We start from the raw sequence: 26,496 nt of genomic DNA, 5'->3' as shown, positions 1-26,496 counted from the left end.
CTCGTGACATGTAAAATCACATGATCAATAACCTTTCAAGATGGCGAAAAGCAAGGTGGATATGAGTTCTCTGAACGGACCTTTAGATGAGCTTGCAGCACGAAATACACACAAACTCGCCATTACAAGGGATTACATCTCACAACCAAGACTAAGTATGTTTAATTTATTTCTAGATTTTCCATAACCACGTCGTGTTTTTTGATATACACGGTTACAAGTTTCGCTTTTCTGACTGTCGGTCAGCTGGCGACCGGCGATGTGACATAATTTGGATGATAAGCTACGTGTTGGGGTAGATTGTACCTGGTAGCATCGGAATTCACGGTACTGACCTCTTTTAAAATCTTCTACCTAGACAGGTCAGAGAACATGCATAGATAAGTTATGTCACTCGTGCTACATGTTAGGAATATAGACCTCTGGATAGCAATATTACTGTGTTACTAAAAATATAAAGATTGAATATATGATTGCCTTGAGTTAGAAACGCACGATTCTGCTTTAACGTATTCAGAAAGAAGCTTTTAAGACATTTTCTAGTTTTTAATCGAATACATGTGTATGTTTATTTTAAGTAATAACCCATTAATTTTAATCTATGAATTATCTGCACTGTTTTTTGGCAAATGTAATATGATAATGTCACTAATTTCTTAATTATTATAACAAATCTTTTTCTTTATGGTCTATGACATACAATAATGGTAATTATAATGTGTAGAAGATTGATACCAGGTAGGTCTATTCTTAGCAAATGGAGTATTTAAAATGGAATATGTTCGATAAAATTATAATAATCAATTAATTAATTTGGATGAAAATAAAAGGAATTTCTACATTATGTACATGAATGATGATGGATATTAAAGAATATTAGAAAATAATGAAATTATCAAAATTTTGATAATTACTTTGGCAGATTCTATAGCTAGTTCACATATGAACATTTAATTGATTAAAAATATAGGCCATATTCAGTGTATATAGATATGTAGTGGAATTGGACTAGGTCAATCATCAATGACCAGCTGGTATACGTATACATAGCTCATGATCAGTCAGTAGAGCATTTGGTTAGTGTTTGGAGGTCCCTGGGTTCGAATCCCGGTCTGGCTGCTACATTATCTCCTCTAAATCTCCTGTTACAAATTTGTTGCCCAACTAAAACACACACATTGGTGGTATAGAGGTCTCCTATGTCTTTTAGGCCAAAGACTTTAAAAAGGGAGGATTGTAGTGGGATTGGACAGGTTGCTCATCAGTTGGTGACTTGGTATTTGAATGTTCGGAGGTTTCAGGTTTTAAGTTTGGTCTGGCTGCTACATTTTCTCCTCTTCTGTTGGAAATTGGCATACTAATTGCCAAAAACAGTCCTTTAAAGCACCCTTCCCCCATTTGGAGGCCTCAATTTTAGTTATGCTGACAAATACAGACTGGAACTAAAAAAAACTGTGTGTAGGTTTTGCTATTCTTTTGTAAATTGATCAATTGCTTACTCTGTGTAAAAATTTTGTGAAAAGTTAGCTTAAAGTAATGTTGGTCCTATATCAAAATATATAAGCTAAAAAAAGTGTCCCTTCATTTTTCAATTTGTTAACCACCCTTGTCTTGGCGATTATCGGGTCAAATACCGTATGCGTGTCTGTATGTAGGTTTCAAAATTTTAATCAACACAGGTGAAATTCAGATGGTTATGATGTACAGTTTTGTGCAATATTTAAATTGGATGGCAGACCAATAGATCTCAAAGGCGCAACTAGATATATAGTAAGATATATATATATACCAACAAACACAATTTGCCTATCTCTACATATTCAATATAATTACCTGCAGACATGTGTCAACTAAAATTCAGACATCATAACCTGACACTGGCCTTGGTATGGTAGCATTAGCTACTAGGTAGATTTAATGATAAAGTGTACAAAAATCAAGAATATGGAATGTTTATAATAATGCTTCCTTGTTTTTCACAAAGCATCAAATATTAATAATCTGTCAATCCAGAAAAAAGTGATGTGTGAAAATAAGCTACTTGCATAACAGTTTTTATATGTCATTCAAATTTATTTCAATACCTATATATTGTTGGGTATCATTTTTCCATTGATATGATATAATTAATATACTTTATTCAGGGATAAAATATTTCTGTTCTAGCCCTTCAGATTCAATTCTGAAATTTATTTTGATTGCTGAACATTAAATATTAACTTCATTGTAAAACTTTGTCCATATTGAATATAATTGATATGTAATTAATTATAATGATATCAATGCTTTTCTGAATGGAAGTTACTAGCAAACAAGAAAATAAAGAGGGAACTTAATTGACCTCAGTTCAAAAAGACTTCATAAAAAGTGGTGGGGACTTATTACAGAGTGTCTGTAGATTGCAATGGGTTTGGGGTTTTATTAATTATCTTAACATCAATTCATTAACAGCTAGGGTCTTATAAGGATGTGCCAGGTTTTTTGGTGGAGGAAAACTGGGATGGGGTACCTGGAGAAAAACAACCGACCAGCGGTCCGTACCTGGCATTGCAATGGGTTTAATCAATGAATTGAGACAAAGAAGCTAGCACAATCTGTTAGCTAATCATGAGTACCAGACTCAAATTGTATCGTTTAGTAAACACTATATATAAATAACAAACCTCTATACAACCAACTCCCTTTACTCTGATCGATGATAAATTATGAAAGACAAATAATCAACATCGACAAAAGAAATTAAATCTGCTTGTTTTGTTTGAGTTTTGTATCAAGTGAAACTTGAATTTTACCTTTAGAGCTTTATGATAGATTCATAGATATTTTAATTCTAAGGCACGACTATTTTAATGTTTAATTTCTGAACTGGTAGCTATATAGTCTTTGGTGTTGTCAGGGATAAAGACAACTCAGTTAATCAGTAACACTCACTCTTTTGGAGCTCCTGGTCTTATAATCTTTCTAATGTAAACATGCATTTTTATTAGCTATCACCTTGAAATATAGGGCAGTAGTTTTACCTGTGTCGCTCATGTCCCACCCCTTCCCATCCTAGCTGTCGTGTCCGATTGTGTCCAATTAGATGTCATATAGTGGAGGGGGCATTTATGTCTTTATACGGACATATATCTGCTTTTGTGAGTTAAACCGGAGTCAGATATCAGTATATTGTGTAGTTAAGGATAAGGACGGTCCAGCAAGTGCACTTTAAAGAATTAGATATAGGGAAATTATCTTTGTGAATTCTTCATATCCACATGCTTTGTTATTTAGCTAGTACATATGTATTGATCGAAGTGGGTGACTTGTTCAGTATAACATTAAAATAAGTGTGTAGTGATTACTTGGACTTGGATACTTCCTGTTTGAGCTGTTATAATCCTGAACAAAGATGTGTTGGACACTCGATCAAGTGCTCAAGCATTCTCTTATGTTTACGGGCCCTCTGGGCCTTAATTAAAGAAAAAAAACAACAGCTGTATTTAAGGACAATAGTTTGCAATACTCTCAAGACAAACATGTACTTGTATATAGACAAAAGTCAGACTGAGAGAGAACGGAAAATTCAGTAGTGTCCCATACCAATAACGGGGGACTTAGCTTCACTGTCATAAAGCTCTTGTATTGATCTTGCGATCTCTCGAATCTACAATAGAGCACCCTCTAGTCTACACAGCGGAAGGCCCGAGACTGTGTGATGAAAAATGCTCCATCGTGATTTAATCAATATAGCACCGGAATACTTCATTGGAGCGTTTGTCTCGGAAATAGAAATGGCATTTTAGGAAATGGGACTCGAGGCTATTTGCCATGTTATCTACACTGTTTATTGAGCTGGTATTAATTAATAATGCCAACCAGTCTTCAGAGATTAATTACAAGCTTATCATCATTGGAGTGTTATCTTATAAGATCTAGATCCATCAGAATTCTAAAAGGGTTAGTAGATATGTTATCATAAAGAATCTTCAATCATGGAAGATAGTTCTTATGGATTATATAATTAAATATAGCTAATTTAATTTATTAATTAGTTGTTTTCCGATAAAAAAATGTGCTCATGCTAATCCTTCAAATGGTTTGAAGAGTTTAATTATCTGATATTCACCAATTGTGTTAATAATTGTTTCAATCCCCTCACCCCCAAAAAGGGGGGATATTTGAGAAATTGCTAATCAGATTGTGTAAACATTTGTAAATCTATTTTATATTAAAATTTAACCTCCCTTGAATAACTTTCCCAAATACATGAAATACTCAGTAAACAGTATTTCATGTATTTGAATTTCTTTCCCATGTGTATTATGTAAAATTCGGACAACGTAAAGCTGTCAAGGAAGTTTTTAAAACAATTCAACTTTGCAGTAGTTGTATACTATATTTAGATATGGTAGAGGGTGAAATCTCAATAGAAGTGTAATTCTGATTATTAAACATCCCATGTTAAGTCAATAACTGATAAAGTATGATATAGTCCTTGGTGTGTATATATACACTACTATAACGGTACTGTATAAGGGCCGGGTATAGCAGATAAAAACACTTGACTTCGTATCCTGTTGTCAGTAATATTACTGCCAGGATATGATGATGCATATACATGATGTGTATAAGAGTGAAAATCTTATATTTCCTTACATTTATTTACGTACACTCATTATGAAAATAAAGACTGATACAGGTGTTTCGCAAGACCAAAACACCATGTCAGTAAGGTACTATATTTACAACTGATTTGTCCTTCATAACCTCTGGTCAATGTTACCTTTAACATATAGGATGTGATCACAATACGGGGGTTTCGAGATCCCAAAACGACATGGGTAAAGTTCAATTAACCATTGATTAGTCCCACCATCTGGTGAGTATGCAGACGTCATCATTAGTCCCACTTCACATTCCTAATCGCTAATGATAAATAAAAGTGTCATTAAAGATGCTCCACCGCTGACAAATGGTATTTTTTCACTATCAAAAACAGGAGCAGATGATTTAGTATTTTTCTTCAGTTACAAAAGTTACATACATTACAACATTACCACCATTGAAAAGTTTGAGCTTCTAATTTTACTTCAAGTTAAAGATATAAAAACGAATTATTAATTGCATCCCGAAAAAATTCCGTGGCACTATATCCTATATGGAATGAAGTACTGATTGGGCATGCACCAAAGTCAAAATAAATTATTTCATATTATTTTTGTGTTAATTAGACATATATATATACACGATTAAACACCAATTATTGTTCAAATGATTAATATCATTCATGCTCTGTCGGCGGTGGAGCATCTTTAAGCAAGATGTTTGAGGTATGGTGATTTGAGAGATGTTGTGTATGCCTTAATATTTGTCAATCTGGGTAGAGTACAAAGTCTGCATATAGCAGTATATCACTGAAATCTTATTATGAAAATGGAAACCATCACATGGACACGGTTCTTTTTTACTTATATTAATAAGTAATATATATGAATATCTAATTGTTAATTTTGGACATATGTTTTGTCTTTTTGACTCTCAGAGTTGTTTTATCAGCTCTGATATCTCTTTCCTCATATTTCCTACATGTTTATGGGACCGTCAAACATTTAAGATAGTCTCAAGGACTCGCATGAAGAGATTCTGACAATCACCTACTATACCGGTCTGGCATTGCTGTACAGTGGAGACCTTATATTACCGTATTCGACCCAATAAGCGCCCATGTCCCTATAAGTGCCCCTCCCCCTTTTTGAGGCCTCAATTTCAATTGCCCAGGCATAAATAAGGACCAAAACTACATAAAACGGTATAAATTTGCAATAATTTTGACTTATTAGCACCTTTTCATTTTTATCCAATTTTTAAGTGTCCTGGGCAAATACGGTACTTAGAAAAGACAAAATCATAGAATATTTGACAAAATTATGCTCAATAAGATATAAATTAGTAAGATATTTAGTGACAATATGATTGTTCGACCATATAAATAACCCTCAATATTTCTTTGTTCTGGGACTTTTATCATAATTTGTAAAAGTCAAGTGTGTTTTGGACACCCCAATATATACTTCATAAGTTGATGATCAAATGTTTCCATCTAAGGGTTTAGTTTCAATTTGATTTCATTTTAAAAGCGTCATCCTTTTGAAGAGTGTAGTAAATTAGTTGATGGATAAACAATACAATTATATTTTGTTTCTAACCCCATTAGCCATTATAGACAAAATATCAATATTTTATGTAATTATATCTTAGTTCTTCAATATCACAGAATATGTGATCATGACTTTGCCTGAAGCTTAGCTGTTCCAGGAAGTGTGGAATCTCTAATAGGTGTAAATGTACAGGATCTATATATGATCTACGATATAACAGGCCCTAAGGTTAAGTACAGGCTTCTGAGTCATTCATACTTCTATATTTACACTTGCTAGGCTTGATCACTATACGTAAGTACTAGTCGATTTTGTTTACCATAACTGCATGGTAACATTGAACTTTGAACTTGCGTATGAAAATATTCTATGCAACGTAAAGGGGCTACTTTTTTTAAAAGAAACACATGGCTTTGTTTACATTTTGACGTAACATTATGTGTATATTGCTGTTTTTCTTAGAATTTGGGGAAAATGTAAACAATACATATATGTTTTATATTTATATATGATACAAACATTTTTAAAATTAACAATTGTATAAAGAAACGGGGAAAATATCCCGACCGGGGCGACGTGAAGCGCTTTCATTTTTATTAAAAATGATGGATGTCAAATGTAAACATCACCTCTGTGCTAACGTTTCCCATAGAATATATTCTTAGAGGAATTGCTCCATACAAGCATGGTTAACATAAAAACGAAATCCAATCCCTATATATTAGATCATAAAACCTTTGAGAAGGATGGTCCCTAAACTCTTCTTTTCCTCAGTTTAACAGATTTACGTTATAAAGTTTACTTTTTGTCAGTTTAAACATCAGTTTTATGCATCTACAAATCCTTCATTTACAGATCTGTTTATGTATCCAAGAAATTTATGAAAGATACGTATACATGAAGCTAAGGTGCATCCATTTTATGGGTGGATTTTCCATAGGCTGCTTTTATAACATGCATCTTAACGTTTAGTGTGAAGTCCTGTTCAGTTTTTAAATTGAAAGGCGCATTACGGTGGTTTAGAAGTTATATACATGTAGATGGTTTTGGCAGATTTGTTCACTGCAACATTCAATATTCATGAATACCCCTTAAATAGTTTCATACTTTACAAAAAATAAATTGCTTAGATTTTTGTATATTATACAAAAAAATATAACAGAAGAGTAATACAAAATAAATATAAATTGTCGACGTGTACATGATATGCTATAAATATTTATGATCCCTATTAAACATCAAGTTTGAATTTGATCAGTCCAGAATTATACAACAAGCATTTACTACCATCTTCAATATTAGGAGATTGAAAACGCCATATTTATGCTAGAATCATATATGATGCCTTTAATTTTTACATGGTATTTAAACTCCAAATGTGGTTCCATTAAGCTCCCATTTATTTCCCATTTTTAACTGGTCTTATTGGGTCAAATACGATACATGTATATGACTTTACTGTTAATAGAAATGAAATTTGATGTTTCACCTGCAGGGTGGTATCTAAAGTGTTAAAACCACAGCTGGTGTGCTGTAAGTTTGTAACAGCTGGTGTGTAGTTATGTATCACATACTGATATAAAATTATCATTATCTAATTAATTTTTCAGCCTACAAAACAGTATCGGGTGTAAATGGACCCCTGGTTATATTGGACGATGTCAAGGTAGGTGTATTTATACTGTATTGGTGAAAAATCACAGTGTCAATTAACATTGAATGTTTTATTTATAATTCAATAAAGTCTTTTTTTAATTTTTTCTCAAAGTGATTATTTTGATCTTGTGCTCATGATATGTGTTTTTAGGTCACCTGAGACGAAGTCTCAAGTGACCTATTCTAATCCCCTTTTGTCCGTCGTCGTCCGTCGTCCGTCGTGCGTCGTATGTCCGTAAACAATTTACATTTTCGACTTCTTCTCCAAAACTGCTGAAGCAATTTCGATGAAGTTTTGCACAAACCTTCTTAGGCATAAGGCCAATCAAAATTGTGAATTATATGGTCCCCACCCCCCAGGGGGCTGTGGGAGGGGCCAAAAGGGGTAAAATTGGGTAAAATTTCAAAAATCTTCTTCTCTACTCACAGATGTGGTAGAATCAAATACCCTTCATAGATAGAAAGGTCTTAAGGTCCTTTACAAAAATTGTGAATTATATGACCCTTGGGTCTCTAGTTTCCCCCTGGGGAGGGGGTTAAGTTTACTATAGTTTATATTGGGAAAACACATTTTTGCGGATTATTTGGTCATTTGTAATAGGAAATGAGTCAAATGTTGTCAGAATTATCAGTATGAGATGGCCATTTAATCCTATTAACACATTTTTTATGACTGACCCCCAGGGACTTAAGGGGCGGGGTCAAAAGGGGTCAAATAAGCTAAAACTTCAAAAATCTTCTTCTGAAATTCTGGAAATGGTAGAATCAAATACTTTTCATAAATAGAAAGGTCTTAAGGTCCTTTACAAAAATTGTGAATTATATGACCCTGGGGTCTCGCGTTTCCCCCTGGGGAGGGGGTCAAGTTTACTATAGTTTATATAGGGAAAACACATTTATGAGCATGTTTTGCTCAATTTTCATTGGGAACGACTCAAACTTGGTTAGAATTATTAGCCTGAGATAGCATTTTAATATCATATCCACATTGGTCCTGGCCGACCCCCTGGGGGCAGAGGGGTGGGGCTAAAAAAGGGTCAAATAGGCTAAAACTTCAAAAATCTTCTTCTGAAATTCTGGAAATGGTAGAATCAAATACTTTTCATAAATAGAAAGGTTTTAAGGTCCTTTACAAAATTTGTGAATTATATGACCCTAGGGTCTCGCGTTTCCCCTTGGGGATAGGGTCAAGTTTACTATTGTTTATATAGGAAAAACACATTAATGAGCATTTTTTGCTCAATTTTCATAGGAAATGAGTCAAACTTGGTTAGAATTATTAGCCTGAGATAGCATTTTAATATCATATCCACATTGGTCCTGGCCGATCCCCTGGGGGCAGAGGGCGGGGCAAAAAAAGGGTCAGATACAGTACTTAATGCGTCTAACATTCCCTCGAAACGAGCGCGAAACGCAAAACGAAAACGAAATGTTAAACGAAAACGAACGAAAACGCAAACGAAAAACGAAAAACGCAAACGAAAAACGAATAGCGTAAAACGAAAAACGCGTTTCGTCAAGCGCTAAACGCAAAACGAAAAACGCAAACGAAAAACGAAAAACGCAAACGAAGTGAAAGCGTGACCGGAAAACCAGAATGCAATCATAAATGTCGATCGGGACTCCGGTAGCTTAGTGATCCGGATTCTGAAAGCGATGTCTATTTTACGTTCACAATTTTGATTTAGTACGATTTATCATTATGAAAAATATATGTTGTCTTAGAAAATATGCAATTTTTATAAATATATTACCAATAAGTATGTGATTACGTATATATATCCAAGCATTAATACATTTTTTTTAACTTATAAAGCGAGATTTTAAAAACAATTATAAAACATGCATGTGTACAAATAGTCTTCAATCAATGCTAGTATCTATAAGTCTGCTCTGAATTTGTCACACATACTAGTACTGTTTTATAGAAATTATCAGTTTCAGAAAAGAAAACACTTCAGAAGAACTTCTTATTTCAGTGTAGGTATTGCGAACATGTACGTTTGACTACTGCAAGTATAAACCCTAGGTCTAGCGGTTAGGTAGTTATATACACGTATTACATGTATATATATGACTCTAGAGGAGGTCCCCGTACCCGTTATATAGATATCAATGTAGACACTCACCTGTAGCATTTACCCGACCCATTTGGAGGTCTTATATAAATTTGCTTTATAATTCACGGACAACACATGTACAACAATCTACCCGTCTCCATCCCCACTCCCCATCTCGATTTACCTGCTTTCAATTATACCATTTGTTATTTGACAGCGGCATATTTTGATTTTGTGTCAACTTGTATCACACCTGGTCAAGTGCAGTCACCCATGAACAATGGCTCACTGATTGCCTCAGACACGGACGACCACTCACATGTTTATTTAGGCTACGGTGTATAATACGCGTACGTGACCCCGTGCATGTATATAAAGCATACCACAAAAACAACAATGTTGTGTTATTCTAGTCATTACAGAAAACCAGCTCTATGGTGTTTTATTCCTCGTGTGTTTTGTTACATCAACATACCAATAAAACACATGATCAATTATATCAATGGCGAATACGTGTAAATACAGAGATACAGTTGAATGTACATGTATCAACTGTCAGTTCGTGTTGGACGATTATGTATATATTTCTATATATAAGTCAATTATGATTTGATATCTATTGACTTCGGTACGTTCTTAATTTCACATAGAATATGTAACAAAAAAGTATTCGTTTTAAATACTTATTAAGCGATGGTTGAGATATTATTAATTGTGTTGTTTTATTATTAGAATGTTAACAGTGATGGGTCGGATATAATTTTTTATAATGTATGCACCAGTGAGTTATATATATATATATATTATGACCAGCAGTACGGCGTCCTGTGGCGTGAGTTCACACCTGTCTGTAATCCTTCAGTCCACTTTATCGAGCCCCGCGGGTGTTACAAGTGTATATTGTACCTGTCCCCCTGTGCACATACACGTGTATAGCTAGTACTATATAAGACCTTGCAGAAAGGTATACAAATGATCCTTACTATCAAACAATGTGTGTATGTATCAAATGTAATTAATGTCTAGATACAAAAGGATTTTTTAAAATTTATTTGTGTATGTTTACTACATTGTCCAGAACACGTAAATTTATCGGCCTACACCGTTGTTTGACTCCACTTTTAGTTTAGGCAACAGATGCACAGTCAACCATTCCTAATCAAATATGAATGAATAACATCCGGTAAACGAATTGGAACGCAAACGCACGCAAACGCAAACGAACGAAAGCCAAAACGAATCAAAACGCAAACGAACGCAAACGAAATCGAATCAAAACGCAAACGAACGAAAACGCGAAACGCAAACGAAAAACGCTCGACGAAACAAAACGCAAACGAAACTAAACGAAAGAAACGCAAACGAATCTAAAACGCGTTTGAGGGAATGTTAGACGCATTAAGTACTGTAGGCTAAAACTTCAAAAATCTTCTAAAATTCTGGATATAGTGGAATCAAATAATTATAGATGGAAAGGTCTTAAGGTGTTTTATAAAAATTGTGAATTATATGACCTTGGGGTCTCACGTTACCCTCCGGGGAGGGGTCAAGTTTACTTTAGTTTATATAGGAAAAACATATTTGTGAACATTATTGCCCAATTTTCGTAGGAAATTAGTCAAACTTGATAAGAATTATTAGCCTAAGATATAGCATTTTAACATTCATATCCGTCCTCGAGGACCCCTTGGGGGACCAGAGGGGCAGGACCAAAAAGGGTCAAAATTATTAAAATTTCAAAAAATACCTCTAAGTTCACAGGTTTGATGGAAGCAAATACTCTTCATAGTCTAAAAAGTGAAATTTATAAATCACTGACCAACTTCAAGGACCAGCATATAGTGTTTATATGTCTTTAATTTGTTTCATTATATATTCTAACTCAGGTGACCGTTAAGGCCCATGGGCCTCTTGTTTAATTTGAATTAAATTGTTTAAATGTACAACACATATTACTGGTTTTTGTGTCGCCTGCAGCGCAAGGGCGACACTTAGGTGTCACTATGTCAGCATTGGCGTCCTGGAAACGGTTTCCGAATGATAGCTTTAGTATTTATTGTCCGATTTCAATCAAATTTGGGTTATATCAATGAGGTCTTAGATGGGTTCGATATTGGTCAAAATCCGTCAATATTTGCAAGAGTTACGGGACTTTAAAATCCTCGAAACATGGTTCCCACTTGACAACTTTAGTATTTATTTTCCGATTTCAACCAAATTTGGAATATTGCTTTATATCAATGAGATCTTAGATGGGTTGGATACTACTCAAAACCCATCAATATTTGCAAGATTTATCGGTAGGGGACTTCACCTAATTATTAACAATATTTTCAACTGTAAATAACTATTTTTTTATGATGCTGTGCAGGCGACACATCCACTTCTGTGGAATTCTTGTATTATAAAAAGTGCAATACCTGATATGTTTTCCTTCAGTTTTTAAATGATCAATTTCCATGTTAAGTGTTTCTGTATTATATCTCAATATTAATAGTCCCTATATGTTTTATGTTTAGTTTCCCAAATATGCTGAAATTGTGCAGTTGACCTTGGCTGATGGATCGCAGAGAAGTGGACAGGTGCTGGAGGTCAGCGGGTCAAAGGCTGTTGTTCAGGTAACATAATTTATATAAATCGTCCAGCCAGGGAGTTAGAATTTCCTTCCCAGAGTGACACCTCTTAAAGATATTATTGTTACACATATGTATCTTTTCTGTTTTTTCTTTCTTTTAATACTGTACCAGCTACTTACAGGGTATTTTAATCAAATAGATGCTTTTTGGGCTGTGGTGATAACTTTTGGTGGTGACTTTGTTTATCAATATGTTGTAATTTTCTATGCAAGTTATATTTTTATAATGCTAGATACTTTGGTAATTAAAATTTAAAATCAGGTGGGCTTTATCCAAGACTTCATTCAAAAATCTAAAAAAAAAAATCTATATACTTCTTACTCTTTGTACCAATCCTTATTTCATCCTTAGGAACAACTTCTAATACACACATGCATGAGATATCTGTTGAATAATAAACAAACTGTAACTGATAATAATATCATATCTTGGTCAGCTAACTGACCGATCAGTGTGACCTATATAATGCTACTCAGACTGTCTCTCTCAGCATTTGTGCCTCGAGAACTAGAAGACTTTAAAAGTGTAAGGCGAGCCTAGACAAGGACAGTCAGTATATGTCACACAGCACTTTATCACATTAGGTCTTCATGATCTGTAAGAGGATGCCTCTCCATGATTTTATCCATTTGATTTAACACTCCTAGACAACTTTCCTTAAGCTGACAATGCTTCAGATAGAAGACATTTAAAGTATTGAGTCCATGCTGTATTTTAAAAAGCATTGTCAGCTTCATGATTAAAATCCATATGTAAATATTGAAAAAAAATGATAAAGAAAATTACTTTACTTAAAAATACATCCAACTATGAAGCCGAGTGAAAATGATCTTTTTAAGGTATTTATGTCAATCTGAAGTTCATCTTACTTATAAACAAAATTTAGAGTGAAAAGATTAAGGTATGGTTGGGTTGTTATCTCCTGATGACGGCTCAATTCTTTTGTTATCTTCACAAAATTTTTGTCATACCCAGCAACCTGACCGTGTGACCTGCCCCTATCAAACTTAGCCTAAACTTAAAGTCAGGTACGTGGGGATTTTCCTTAATATGGCCATGTAGATCTTAAATAAATACCTGTGTTTAAAACCAGGTACCCTTTTAGAGGTTATATATATTTTAGGGAGCTGTTCTAAATTTTGATATCTTCGCTGTATTTTATCTCTGAAGGTCACGTATTGATATATACGAGGTAATCATGCTATGCAAGCTCCGGTCATCAGCTGCATGCACACTCTACAAACATTTAATATCAGCAGTATGAATAAATAATGCAGTCTTCTTTTACAATTTGAGTCAGATTTACTTACAGTATTTGTCGTTATTAGCGCCCAGGGTGCTTAAATAATTCTAACAAAATGAGGGGGCCGCCGCTTATTAATGAAGCAAAATGTAAATTGTGGACGAAAAAAGTCAGTCATATTTTAAATCTTTCTGTACTCATGCATGGTGCATCAATCTTGTTACAGTAAGAATGCATACACTTTTATCAATTAAGATGCATGCATTATTATGTCGTGATTTTACAAAAGACTCGCAAGTTCATGTAATATGGGATACAATGCTGATGTCAGAGTCTTCACATGTTGTAAAACCCATGGAATGGGGACGCTTATACAGCTACAACTATGTAATATGGGATACAATGCTGATGTTAGAGTCTTCACATGTTGTAAAACCCATGGAATGGGGACGCTTATACAGCTACAACTATGTAATATGGGATACAATGCTGATGTTAGAGTCTTCACATGTTGTAAAAGCCATGGAATGGGGGCGCTTCTACAACTTCAACTCTTCTCTAGAAAAGGGGAGGGGCACTTACCAAAATTACGACAAATACGATAGGAAAGTTTTCAACCTGTCTTACGAGATATTTCACAAAGTTTTGATATACAGTATAAATTGTCAAAACCATTAATCCTGACCCCGATTCCTCAAAACAAATTTAAGCTTGAGTCAAAAGCCAACTTAAAACTAAAATTATCAACTCAGATTACATAATAGAAATAACTAAGTTTTGACTTAAGTCATCACTTTTGTGGCGAGAAATCGAGGCCTTATCTAATTTATATCCCTGTATATTCCAGCAAGATTTATGAAGATGATGGGGTACACATCATACTTGTAGTCATCAAAATGGCCGACATAACATTTTCACTGGAATACCCTGAATACTGTATTTAATTCAAAGTATCAATTTTTCACAATATATTTTAGTAAAACTGGAGTACATTACAATTCAAGGTGATACTGTGATCCAAGATCCTTGATACTCCAGGGGTTATTTTCTGCTGTGAATCCACCTGTAGAATATCTCATTGCAAAACTGAAGGCATATATATTAATTAGGAGAGAAAAATTACCAATCACAGGCCTTCAAATTTCCCTTGAATATGCCTAACTTCAAAGCCATACAGTATACAATCATTCTATTCTTTGATGTACATGAATGAAAGGTCCAAACTGCTTGTCTCATCTGTCGTTGCACAAATAAACTTCAGTTTTGCTATGACTTGGTAGATGTTATCAGTGGCGTAGGAAGATGAAATGTCATGGGGGGGCAAAGGTCTCAATATTTTGTAACCCCCCCCCCCCCCCCCCGCCACACCTACAGGAGGAGATTAATTCAACTCCCAACCATATAATATATGCTTTATGTACATTTTTCATATATCACTAAATTTAATCCTTGTACACATTTATAGACAGTGGGGTCGCTAAAAGGAAATTAACGAATACGCAAATTGGCCAAATAAGCGTATGAGCGTCGAAGGCGCGTGTTTTATTAGGGGTCTGAGGATGACCCCCGGGATGAGTTTTATGTATTTTGATGATTTTGCGATCGCCCGAAAGCGCGAGATTTTGGTGTTTGGGGGGTCCGGGGGTCTCACCCGGGAAAAAAATATGATTTAGAATGGCTTAGATGAGTTTTACGATGCATTTTGATGAATTTGCGAGCGCCCAAAGGCGCGAGAATTTGGTGTCAGGGGGGTCCGGGGGTCTCCCCCCGCGAAAAAAAAATACGATTTAGAATGGCTGAGATGAGTTTTACGATAAAGTTTAATGATTATAAAGCGTTCTTAACATGGTAATTTTTCGATTTAAAGCTACCTGCATTTAGAAATGATAATTGTGTCGTCATAACATTATGCAACCCTACTCGATCTGAATATACAGGCTTTACTCCATCGGCACATTGTTGTGTGACATAAAAAATGAATTAATTGTCTCGCTAAGACATATAAACAAATTCATCTTTTAAGAGACATTTTTTTAAATAGTACATAGAATCCCTTGATGGACATTTTTAGTCTAGTTTGTGTGTATTGAATTTTTACTATTTAAGGTTTGACATTATGTGCTTGAACGTTTTAGGAAATGCGCTGCGCAGCGGAAAATTTTCTAGAATGAAGTACGAAAAATGTGCAGGAGGACCCTTTTTTCTTTCAAATAAGCATTTTTAGAAAATTTCAGTCGGCGAAAATGGGGGGGCAAAAAGACGTGTTTGCCCCCCCGTCCTGGGAAAGGGGGGGGGCAGTTGCCCCCCCCCTGCCCCCTGCTTCCTACGCCCCTGGTTATGACAGTGACTGTAACTGCTGGAATATCAAGGATCCAACCGATATTGAGTTAACGAGGTTTGACTGTGCAGGGCTGGGGAAATGTACTCATCCGCTCTCCCAGACGAGTGGATTTGGCTGTCGGAAAATTGAATGTTGACAGCATACATGTCCATCGGACGCTGATTATGACCTGGATCTTAAATTATATTATAAAATGTATGTTTCGTTTACCACTTATTATATAGGTGGCAATCAACTGAATACCACCAAAATAACACATAAAATATACAAAGTCACTGTCACATATGCTTTATTTATTATCTGGAAAATATTGAGGGCAAGCTAAAGTGAAAATGCCGTTTGGACGAGTAGCTTTTAGATCTAGAGGAGCACTTGTCCGACGTACGAGTTCATTTCAAATATTTTCCACGGTCATGCTGTGTACTGATTGGCAAATAAGAAGACTCTTGTTTATTGATAGATACAGTACAGGTTTATGGGAAGTAGATATATACTGTAATTATACATTCTGTATGTTGTAGGTGTTTGAGGGAACACATGGCATCGACGCCAAACACACAACCTGTGAGTTTACAGGTGACATTCTGAGAATGGCTGTGTCGGAGGACATGTTGGGTACGTTATAAAGGATAAGTCATCCACTTTATGATGTCCGAACTAATTTATTTTCAATTTTTCTCACGATGTTACCTCATATTTGCCTTGTTCTAGCAAATAAAAAGACATTTGCATCATACCTTGGTAATATTACCAAAACTTATAGATGATATCTGAGGTTTGTCTCGATAGATCGATATTTAAAATATTCTATCTGTTAAGATTTTTCTTTTAATTATCAGTATGGTAGATTGAGTCTAGAGTGAATTACAATCGATAATTCTTGGCTTCTTATGTAATTTTAGAGTTCAACTATCCGTCTTCACCTTCAATCAACTTTATGCAAACAAATACAAAAAGTCTAATAGATTCTCATTATTAAGAATATCTGTAAAAAAAAAATTTATTATGAATTTAGGTCGAGTGTTCAATGGATCTGGTAAGCCAATAGACAAAGGACCCCCTGTGGTGGCCGAGGATTTCCTCGATATCCAAGGTATGTTGATATTAAAGCAAAAAAACCAAATCTCCCAATAAAAACTGCCAATTATCGCTTAAAGAAAAAACGAAGCTTCTAATTGTACCAAGCTTATAAAATCTCCATTCTATGTGTGTCATATTATTGGATATACATTACACGTATGGATAAGTGGTTAAGGTGTTTTGTTTATATCACCATAGCCACTAGCCCTCTACATAAGGGTTTTGAGTTTGAATCTAATGTAACCAAGTTGCAAGGTTAGCAGCAATAGGTATATATGTACTGACATGGGTGGATTTTCTCCAGGTGCTCCGGCATCCCTTCAATTCCTTAACCTGGCACATTCTTTAGCATTATTAAAGATGCTCCACCGCCGACAGAGCATAAATGATATTCATCATTTGAACAGTAATTGGTGTTTAATCGTGTATATATATGTCTAAGTAGCACCAAAAATGATATAAAATAATTTATTTTGCCTTTGGTGCATGTGCAGTCAGTATTTCATTCCATATAGGATACAGTGACATGGAATTTTTACGGGATGCAATTAATTATTTTTTTATACTTTTAACTTAAAGTAAAACTAGAAGCTCAAACTTTCAATGGTGGTAATGGTGTAAAGTAAGTAACTTTTAGAAAATAATCAAGTCGTTGGCTCATATTTTGATAGTGAAAAAAATACCGTTTGTCAGCAGTGGAGCATATTTAAGTGTCCCTGACTGTTAATAGAACGTAAAGCAAAATCAAACATATGGATGATGGTTTTAATAGCGACTTTTCTGTTTTTGTTCACCAGGTCAGCCCATTAACCCCTGGGCCCGTATTTACCCAGAGGAAATGATCCAGACCGGTATATCAGCCATTGACGGTATGAACAGTATTGCTCGTGGACAGAAAATTCCCATCTTCTCTGCTGCAGGTCTACCGCATAATGAAGTAAGGATAAAAAGATTTAATTATTAAAGTCATTTTTGTGAAATAGTTGATCAACTATTATCGTTAGATAACTTTGAATGGGACTCATTCACGTACCACGTGATACCCAATAACGTTTGTGCGGGACTATTGTTTCTATTGGTGATGGAATGACGTTATCACCGGATAACAATGACGTTATAGCAGGATAACGCCACTTCACGTGGTTTGTGAATTAGTCCCATTAAAGTTTTTTAGATATATTTATATTCAAGGCCGAAAAGTTTTTAGATATCCTACCCTAGTATAATGTTATGCTTTTACATTTTATATCTGATTAAAATCAGCATTTCATGCATAGAATAACGAAAAGAGCATTATGATAAAACTAATAAAGATGAAATTTAAATAATGCCTAGATATCAAATGTTAGGGGAGTAATTACATCAAAAAAATATTGCAAAATAAATTATGTAAATTATACATTTGATAAGCACATAACTGTTCAAATGGTGAATTTGATTAAGTTGTCGAATTTACTTATCATATCTATGTAGTTTGATGACATCACAAATTGTTGCCTGGTTACAGATTGCTGCCCAGATCTGTCGACAGGGTGGTCTGGTCAAACTCCCAGGCAAGAGTGTTTTGGACGATCACGATGACAACTTCGCTATTGTGTTTGCCGCTATGGGTGTAAGTTTGAAACATGCATGTATAGGGCTATTGTCCCAAGTGATTTTAGTGTCCCGTCATTCTACATACAGTTCTCCACCACTGGATTGCTTGCAAGGTCAGAATCCACATGGAGTAACTGCCAGGCAGCAACCATTTGTTTGTATTAATGATCTTACACTTGTAATAATGAAAAAAATGTTTGTATCTGGTTTGCAACCTATTCCTGGTAATAAGCCCCATTTCCCTCCCTCCTCTACCACCACCACTACCTACTCAATCTAAGCATATTATACATTTTTATCTTCCTTGCGGGTAGGTTTCTATTGTGATGTCAATGTTTTTGTTTTAGAGAAACTCATGTTGTTTTCAATGAAAAGTGAGACAAAATGCACATGGCGTCGCAATCAATACCTTCCCACAAGGGCAGATAACTCTGTAATATACAAAGACTTAATAAACATCCAACACACACCATTTCTCAATCTCCCTTTACCAGTGCATTAACTAATGGGGATATGATTTTGTATTTCCGTTCCAGGTGAACATGGAAGCTGCTCGTTTCTTTAAGCAGGACTTTGAAGAGAATGGTTCTATGGAGAATGTGTGCTTGTTCCTTAACTTGGCTAATGATCCCACGTAAGTTTGCTTTCCATAGTTGAGCCGAGATGGAAATTAGAATTTCTTCCTCCATTTCTTCTTGTGATGAATTCAATTTTAACTTAAAGAAAAGAAAATATAGTTGTGAAATACTTTTTAAGCAAGGTCAATTTTCTTTTGATATCTCTTTATTCATTCAAATAACATTTCTAAAATAATGTTATTAAAAATGATGAAATGCATACCAATTTTACCTAGAATTGCTCACAGGCATTTCATATTCTCGAAGAAATGGTGACAGTACTAGCTCTACATGAGGTTTATTTGTTTTAGGATAGAGCGTATTATCACCCCTCGTTTAGCCCTGACAGCTGCCGAGTTCATGGCGTACCAGTGTGAGAAACATGTCCTTGTCATCCTAACCGACATGAGTTCCTACGCTGATGCTCTCAGAGAAGTAAGTAGTGGAATGCGTCCTTGGTAAGCCATCAATTCTCTGTTATATGTTAAAGATCAAGGTATGCATTACCTTGTGGAGTAATGTCCCCTTAAAAGATTTTAACAACTCTACAACACTACTGTCCCCTTAACTATTGAAGGACTCTTTTTTCTTCACTCTTTTTCAACTCCTGTGACAGGAAATGGGGAGTCAATGTAGTTTGGTAGACAGTTTCAAGTCAGTCATTCTAGCAACTTTTATGATTTCTAGAAATACCAAACACCATAGATGTAAGACTGAACTGGTAAACCTTATAAAATAAATAATATCTATCTGACAGAAAGCATAATGTATTGAGGTAAATTATCATAACTGAATTTTTTGAAATTTAACATTTATTCTTATTTTGATTTCTATATTTTTTTTTTCGTCTGTAGGTGTCTGCGGCCAGAGAGGAAGTGCCCGGTCGTCGTGGTTTCCCAGGTTACATGTACACCGATTTAGCCACCATTTATGAACGTGCTGGTCGAGTAGAGGGCAGGAACGGCTCTATCACGCAAATCCCCATCCTTACCATGCCTAACGATGGTAGGTACATACACAGGGTGCTAAGTTCATTAGCATATTAATTGCATTCACATTATGATGTCACAATGAAAACCCTTACATATTCACAATAAAAATACTCTATTGTTATCAAAGATCACTATTCTTAAAAAAATTGCATAGAACAATATTCACTGAAGAAATATTATTATAGTACAGTTGAGTTCAGAATTCATTCCTGTGTAGATCAAATCAATCCTTGTTACAGTAGCCTCTTCATTAATGATACCATTTTATTTCATTTCAAAAATATTTTATTAAATCAAAAGATTCAATATTGACGAGGCTGCAGGCAAAAGCCTATATATGCACTCTCCATGAGAGCTAATGATACCATCTATTGTATGGGTTTTCGTTGTGTTAGCATTTACAAATATACATTTATCAAAGTCTTCTAGCCGTCGTGTATTAAAAGTGCTTTTCTGTTTTAGACATCACCCATCCCATTCCTGATTTGACTGGTTACATTACGGAGGGTCAGATCTATGTGGATCGACAACTTCATAATCGACAGGTTAGTGTCTTCACATCTACACGTGTAGAATTTTCAAGTCAAAATATTTACATTCATTAGAGGTTCCAGGTCTCCAAATCATGGAGGTATTGAGGTTCAATTCCAAACCATTCTTTAAGAATATTCATTTGTGTAGTAAAGCATCTTCTATTCTTGGTTGTTAATATAAACTGATATTAACAAAAGTCGCTTCACTCATTGGTTGAATCATTTATTTAATCTTTATTTAAAAAGAAAAAAAGAAAAAAACGATTTTGAGTACTAGAAGTGAGAAAACAGTCACAGGATTGACTGCTAATTACTATGCATCTGGAAAAAAGGTTTTGATAAGGTTGTGAATCAAGGATGTTGTGTATCATGTATATAATGTTTACCAAACAACAAATAACCATAGCATGCTCTCATTGTAGATCTTCCCACCAATCAATGTGCTGCCATCGTTGTCCAGATTGATGAAGTCAGCTATCGGTGAGGGAATGACAAGAGAAGACCACTCTGATGTTTCCAATCAGCTGGTAGGTGGCGCTTTGTCTATGGCAATCCAAATCTTATAACCACCCAATATCACATGGGGGGAATTGGATTAGGGTAATTGCAGATACCCTAATCCGGTTCCCACGGTGAATATGAACTGCAGACTAATGGACACCCAATTTGTTATCCATTAACTCTCAGTTCTGATCTATGAAATATTCTATCTTTGCATATAACAGAATTTTCTTCTCTTGCAGGCAGAATGAAAACCATTTCATTTTCTTTGAAGAATTTGACGTTATAATCACAAAAAGATGACATTGTAATCAATACCTACCAACAAGGGCAAAAAATCTGTAATATGCAAAAGTAGAAAAGGTCTACCTACCAACAAGGGCAAAAAATCTGTAATATGCAAAAGTAGAAAAGGTCTATTGGAACCTCAACCTGGTATATGAATTATTTGAGTTTCAATCTTAAGCCTTACACAGACCCCAAAAAAATTAATTTTAAAACGTATAAAGGTTTTTTATGGTAATCTGGAGTTTGAATCAATGTTTCTCAATTGTACCATGTATTAATGTATAAATACAATATGGTCAGTCTATCAAATTTGTGTTCTTTGGTAAATAGCCAACATCAGTCCAAAATATGCTCCAGGATGTTGCATCATTATTCAAATATAACAAATTTATGTTTTGTTACAGTACGCTTGCTATGCCATTGGTAAAGATGTACAGGCCATGAAAGCTGTCGTTGGTGAAGAGGCTCTTACGCCTGACGATTTATTATACCTAGAATTCCTTACGAAGTTTGAGAAGAATTTCATCGCTCAAGGTTGGTGTCATCCCATTAACATTCTGTTCAGTTTTAATATTTACAATAAACTTCCAATATTTATTGTCAAGTTCTCGTATGAGATATATCTGATTATTAATTTAACCCCTTAAAAACAGATGATTACCGTATAGCTGTTCATTTTTATTGGGTTAATATACATTTGTATACACAATTCTAAAAATTTATTTGGTCTCAATTAAATCTGTGAAATTAACATTGATTGAATAATTGTATGCACTGTCTGCTTGTGAGACTTTGAATAATTTAAATTTAATTTTGACCCACTTAAATATTAAATTGGATTTATGTGAATTAATATTTTCCTATTCACAATTAAAAGAACATGACAATAAAATTCATAAACATATTATAATGTATATATATGGTTATTTCCACTTGAATGAAGACTGAAATCATTGTTCTTTCCATGCTTTTAGGTCACTACGAGAATAGAACAATTTTTGAAACATTAGATATTGGATGGCAACTTCTACGTATTTTCCCTAAGGAGATGTTGAAACGAATTCCCCAGAGCACGCTGGCAAAATATTACCCACGTGACGCCCACAAGCAACAGCAACAGAAGGCGACTGCAGAGGCTGCGGAAGCACAGCATAGCACGCAACTATAGAACCACAACCCTAGGCTATATCACACCATCTTATGTCTCACCGCAGTCTCTCCATCATCCTATGCTAACATTCCATATGTTGCTGCCTCCATTCTCTTCATGTGTTCTTGAATGTGATACAAACCTTTTAAAAGCGATAACAATACCCGGAATAGACTTCCTGTAGGGGATGGTGGCTGTCAAAATTACAGTGTTTCTAATTGGAATTTACGGTCAGATCTAGAGTTTTGTGGCTGGAGTTATATATCTAGATTAGGTAAAATAGAAGGCTAAAATATCATTGTGGAGAAAATTTTAGAAAAACGTGTCGTTTTGCATTTAGAATTATTTGAATTGTTAGAAGTGCTAAATCCTGTGTACTACACATATTGTTGTTTATTATTGGTGTTAAAAGTGTTTTCGTTTACACATTAATTTGGTGTGAATGGCTGTCATGGTAGGTTGTTGTATATACAACATTATACCTAGTGAGCGATAAATTATCTGCAGTGTAGTCAATAAAATGTTTTGTACTAGATAGACAAAAAATACATGCTAGAGAGACCTGGCATTTTGATTTTTACTCGAGATGATTTGTGACTTGGTACCATGATTATATTGTTTGAAAGAAATCTGTCAGTCAGGCAGTTGAAAGCAGGGTAAAGAAATCATGTTAGATATTGACTTGTTTTTTGGCATTCATTGGATGTCAGAAAAAAATGATACTGTTAATGTCTGTTTTCTTCTTTCTTTTAATATTGTTGACCAAAGTGGGACCAGTCATTAGCTCATGGATGGGAATATGTTATTTTAGAGCAGATGGACAGAGTTTGAATTCAATAAATGATAATTCAATATTTCAGCATTAGACCTGATCATCGAAATTGAAAGTGTATGTATAAACTATTAAAGTATTTGATAATCTGGTAACACTAAAGATAAGTTATCATATTTATTAAAACTTCACAATTCATATTCAATACTTATATGCATCGATCAAACTATGGAATGCCGCCAAGAACACATATCCCACATCACAAGGGGAGAGAACTTTGTACAAGGGGAGAGAACTTTTAACATAGGGGTAATCAATGAAGTTAGTCAGTAGTGATGGGCAAAAAATCATGATTATAAAATTCATAGGTATATATATAAATGAGAAACTGATGTAAATGTTCTTTTGTTAAGCAGTATAAGTATCCCATGGATATGGTGTGAATACGACTTGTATGATATTACATAGATATAATATATACGAATGTAAGATAGAACGTTCAATACTTCTTGTCCTTAACTCTGAAAGTTAAAGTAGTGTACAGAATTTGATTTTTGTGATTTGAGAATTTAGTCTCAAAACCGCACCAATAGTTCCTGGAATTTTGAATTTTGAATGGAATTTCAATAGGTCATCTTACTTTTGATGGTGCATGTAGGTTTTATTAGTTACTAATTTCTATATATGTATACACAGTAACAAAAGGAGCTATATTAGTTTTTAAAGGTTGATATTGATAAATTTAGTATAAAAGATGTATGTTTTTTTGTGCTGTCAAAAAAGTTAGAATCGTACATAGTGGGTGAGACGTGTTGTAAATTTTATGAATGTTCATATATGTATTGTAATTCAAATAGCAATCACTTAGAGAATGGTATATAGTTAAGTTTCCTGTGAAATAAACGAAACATTTTCAAACATAGACAAATAATTCATTTGAAAGAAATTGTTCAGAATTTGTAATAGTTATCTTCCTTCTCTACACCCAAGGCTAACTTGATTTGCAAGCTTCTAAGAAGCAAAGTCTGCCAAGAAGATCTTCCAACTCCTTGATGGTAGAATAAGGCTTTCAGAAGTAGGAGAAAAGTTATAAATCGCAAGAGAGGAAGCTAAAGTATAGAATTAGAAGAGGGCAAATACTGAAGGCAAAAGTGTTACCATGGAAATTTATGTTTTGTTTATTTCACTAGAACATTCTTGTCTACAATTAGTACTTACTGTATATTAGTATGCGGTTGCTCATCAAGGGTTGCATGTGATTCAAAAATCTTTTTAACCCCAGTTTCCTTGGTAAATATATCAGTAGTTTTCACTCTGATTATATCAGTAGTTTTCACTCTGATTATATCAGTAGTTTTCACTCCGATTATATCAGTAGTTTTCACTCCGATTATATCAGTAGTTTTCACTCCGATTATATCAGTAGTTTTCACTCCGATTATATCAGTAGTTTTCACTCCGATTATATCAGTAGTTTTCACTCCGATTATATCAGTAGTTTTCACTCCGATTATATCAGTAGTTTTCACTCCGATTATATCAGTAGTTTTCACTCTGATTATATCAGTAGTTTTCACTCCGATTATATCAGTAGTTTTCACTCTGATTATATCAGTAGTTTTCACTCTGATTATATCAGTAGTTTTCACTCCGATTATATCAGTAGTTTTCACTCCGATTATATCAGTAGTTTTCACTCCGATTATATCAGTAGTTTTCACTCCGATTATATCAGTAGTTTTCACTCCGATTATATCAGTAGTTTTCACTCCGATTATATCAGTAGTTTTCACTCTGATTATATCAGTAGTTTTCACTCCGATTATATCAGCAGTTTTCACTCCGATTATATCAGTAGTTTTCACTCTGATTATATCAGTAGTTTTCACTCCGATTATATCAGTAGTTTTCACTCCGATTATATCAGTAGTTTTCACTCCGATTATATCAGTAGTTTTCACTCTGATTCATTTGATACATTTCTAGTCAAATCTGCCATAGTGACCATCTCTGTTTAGCAAACAACTCCTTAAGAAGACCACCTTGGGGTCACAAATGGTTAATTTCAACAAAATTTGACCTGTGTATAAAGACCACTTCGGTTCTTGGATGGTTTTCATCGACAGGTTTAACTATGATTTAGGATCTAGGCTATGTTTTGATCAATAAGTATTGCTATATAATAGTAATTTTCACGGTAATGACAATGGTGAAATTATAATTAAATAATGGTTTTGCTATATGGCTGGAGAATATTTATTTCATCAGTGGATTAATATATTCATACAATATTTATCTAGCCCATAAAATAACACAAATACCATAGAATTTAATCGTTACAACAGGACTATAGGGAATTATATGTTGCCCAATTCTACTATAAAATAAAATTACAAAATTTAGATATCAACAGTTTAAGTTATACATATTGGTCACTCTATATGTAATTAATTGAAGTGCATGTCTTCAATTCTAAACGTCTCCTACGATTCACTGATAATTACCAGTGAAAGGAAATGGGGTTAACACAAAGCTCTTATCTAGCCGATGATTCACTATTAGAAAGTGTACATGTATATAAATATATACATATATTTACTGTCGAGTCATATTTCATATTTAATATACACTGTATCAAGTATTATTTTCATTTACATTTACTTGTTATGAATTTCATTTTGTGATCTGGGTTCAAACCTGCTGGGTATTTAAAAGATTGATAAAGAATTTTATAAATTCAGTAGTCATTAATTTATGTTTTATAATTTGTTTCAGTTTGATTACTGGAATTTATGCTGAAAATCGATGATTAAAAATCATTTGTATTCACATGTTCAATTTGAAGTGTGAATTTCTTATCTGGATGTGATTAAAATATTATATCAAAATCA

The 26,496-nt window shown here is 34.3% G+C and overlaps 1 protein-coding gene across 1 annotated transcript; it reads left to right on the top strand.

Moving 5' to 3' along the window:
* Nucleotides 1-20: 20 nt before the first annotated feature.
* On the top strand, nt 21-26,496 carry LOC138335221 (V-type proton ATPase subunit B). The gene is made up of 14 exons (XM_069284202.1): nt 21-155; nt 7,751-7,806; nt 12,376-12,474; nt 16,598-16,691; nt 17,092-17,169; nt 17,954-18,093; nt 18,664-18,768; nt 19,289-19,386; nt 19,681-19,804; nt 20,224-20,374; nt 20,824-20,906; nt 21,317-21,421; nt 22,088-22,217; nt 22,658-26,496. Exons 1-14 carry the CDS (start codon nt 41-43, stop codon nt 22,849-22,851), a joined length of 1,572 nt encoding a protein of 523 aa, XP_069140303.1. The 5' UTR covers nt 21-40; the 3' UTR covers nt 22,852-26,496.

The sequence above is a fragment of the Argopecten irradians genome, chromosome 11 (assembly GCF_041381155.1).
Source record: "Argopecten irradians isolate NY chromosome 11, Ai_NY, whole genome shotgun sequence".
Lineage (NCBI taxonomy): Eukaryota > Metazoa > Mollusca > Bivalvia > Pectinida > Pectinidae > Argopecten > Argopecten irradians.
Note: the sequence above shows the minus strand (reverse complement) of the source record. Positions and strands in the feature narration are given on the sequence as shown.

Bases quoted from the DNA above. Each gene is read 5' to 3' on its own strand.
- LOC138335221 (XM_069284202.1), top strand. From the start codon at position 41: ATGGCGAAAAGCAAGGTGGATATGAGTTCTCTGAACGGACCTTTAGAT. The intron at 12,475-16,597 runs GTAACATAATTT...TGTATGTTGTAG, and splicing joins GGTCAAAGGCTGTTGTTCAG to GTGTTTGAGGGAACACATGG. The intron at 18,094-18,663 runs GTAAGGATAAAA...GCCTGGTTACAG, and splicing joins CAGGTCTACCGCATAATGAA to ATTGCTGCCCAGATCTGTCG.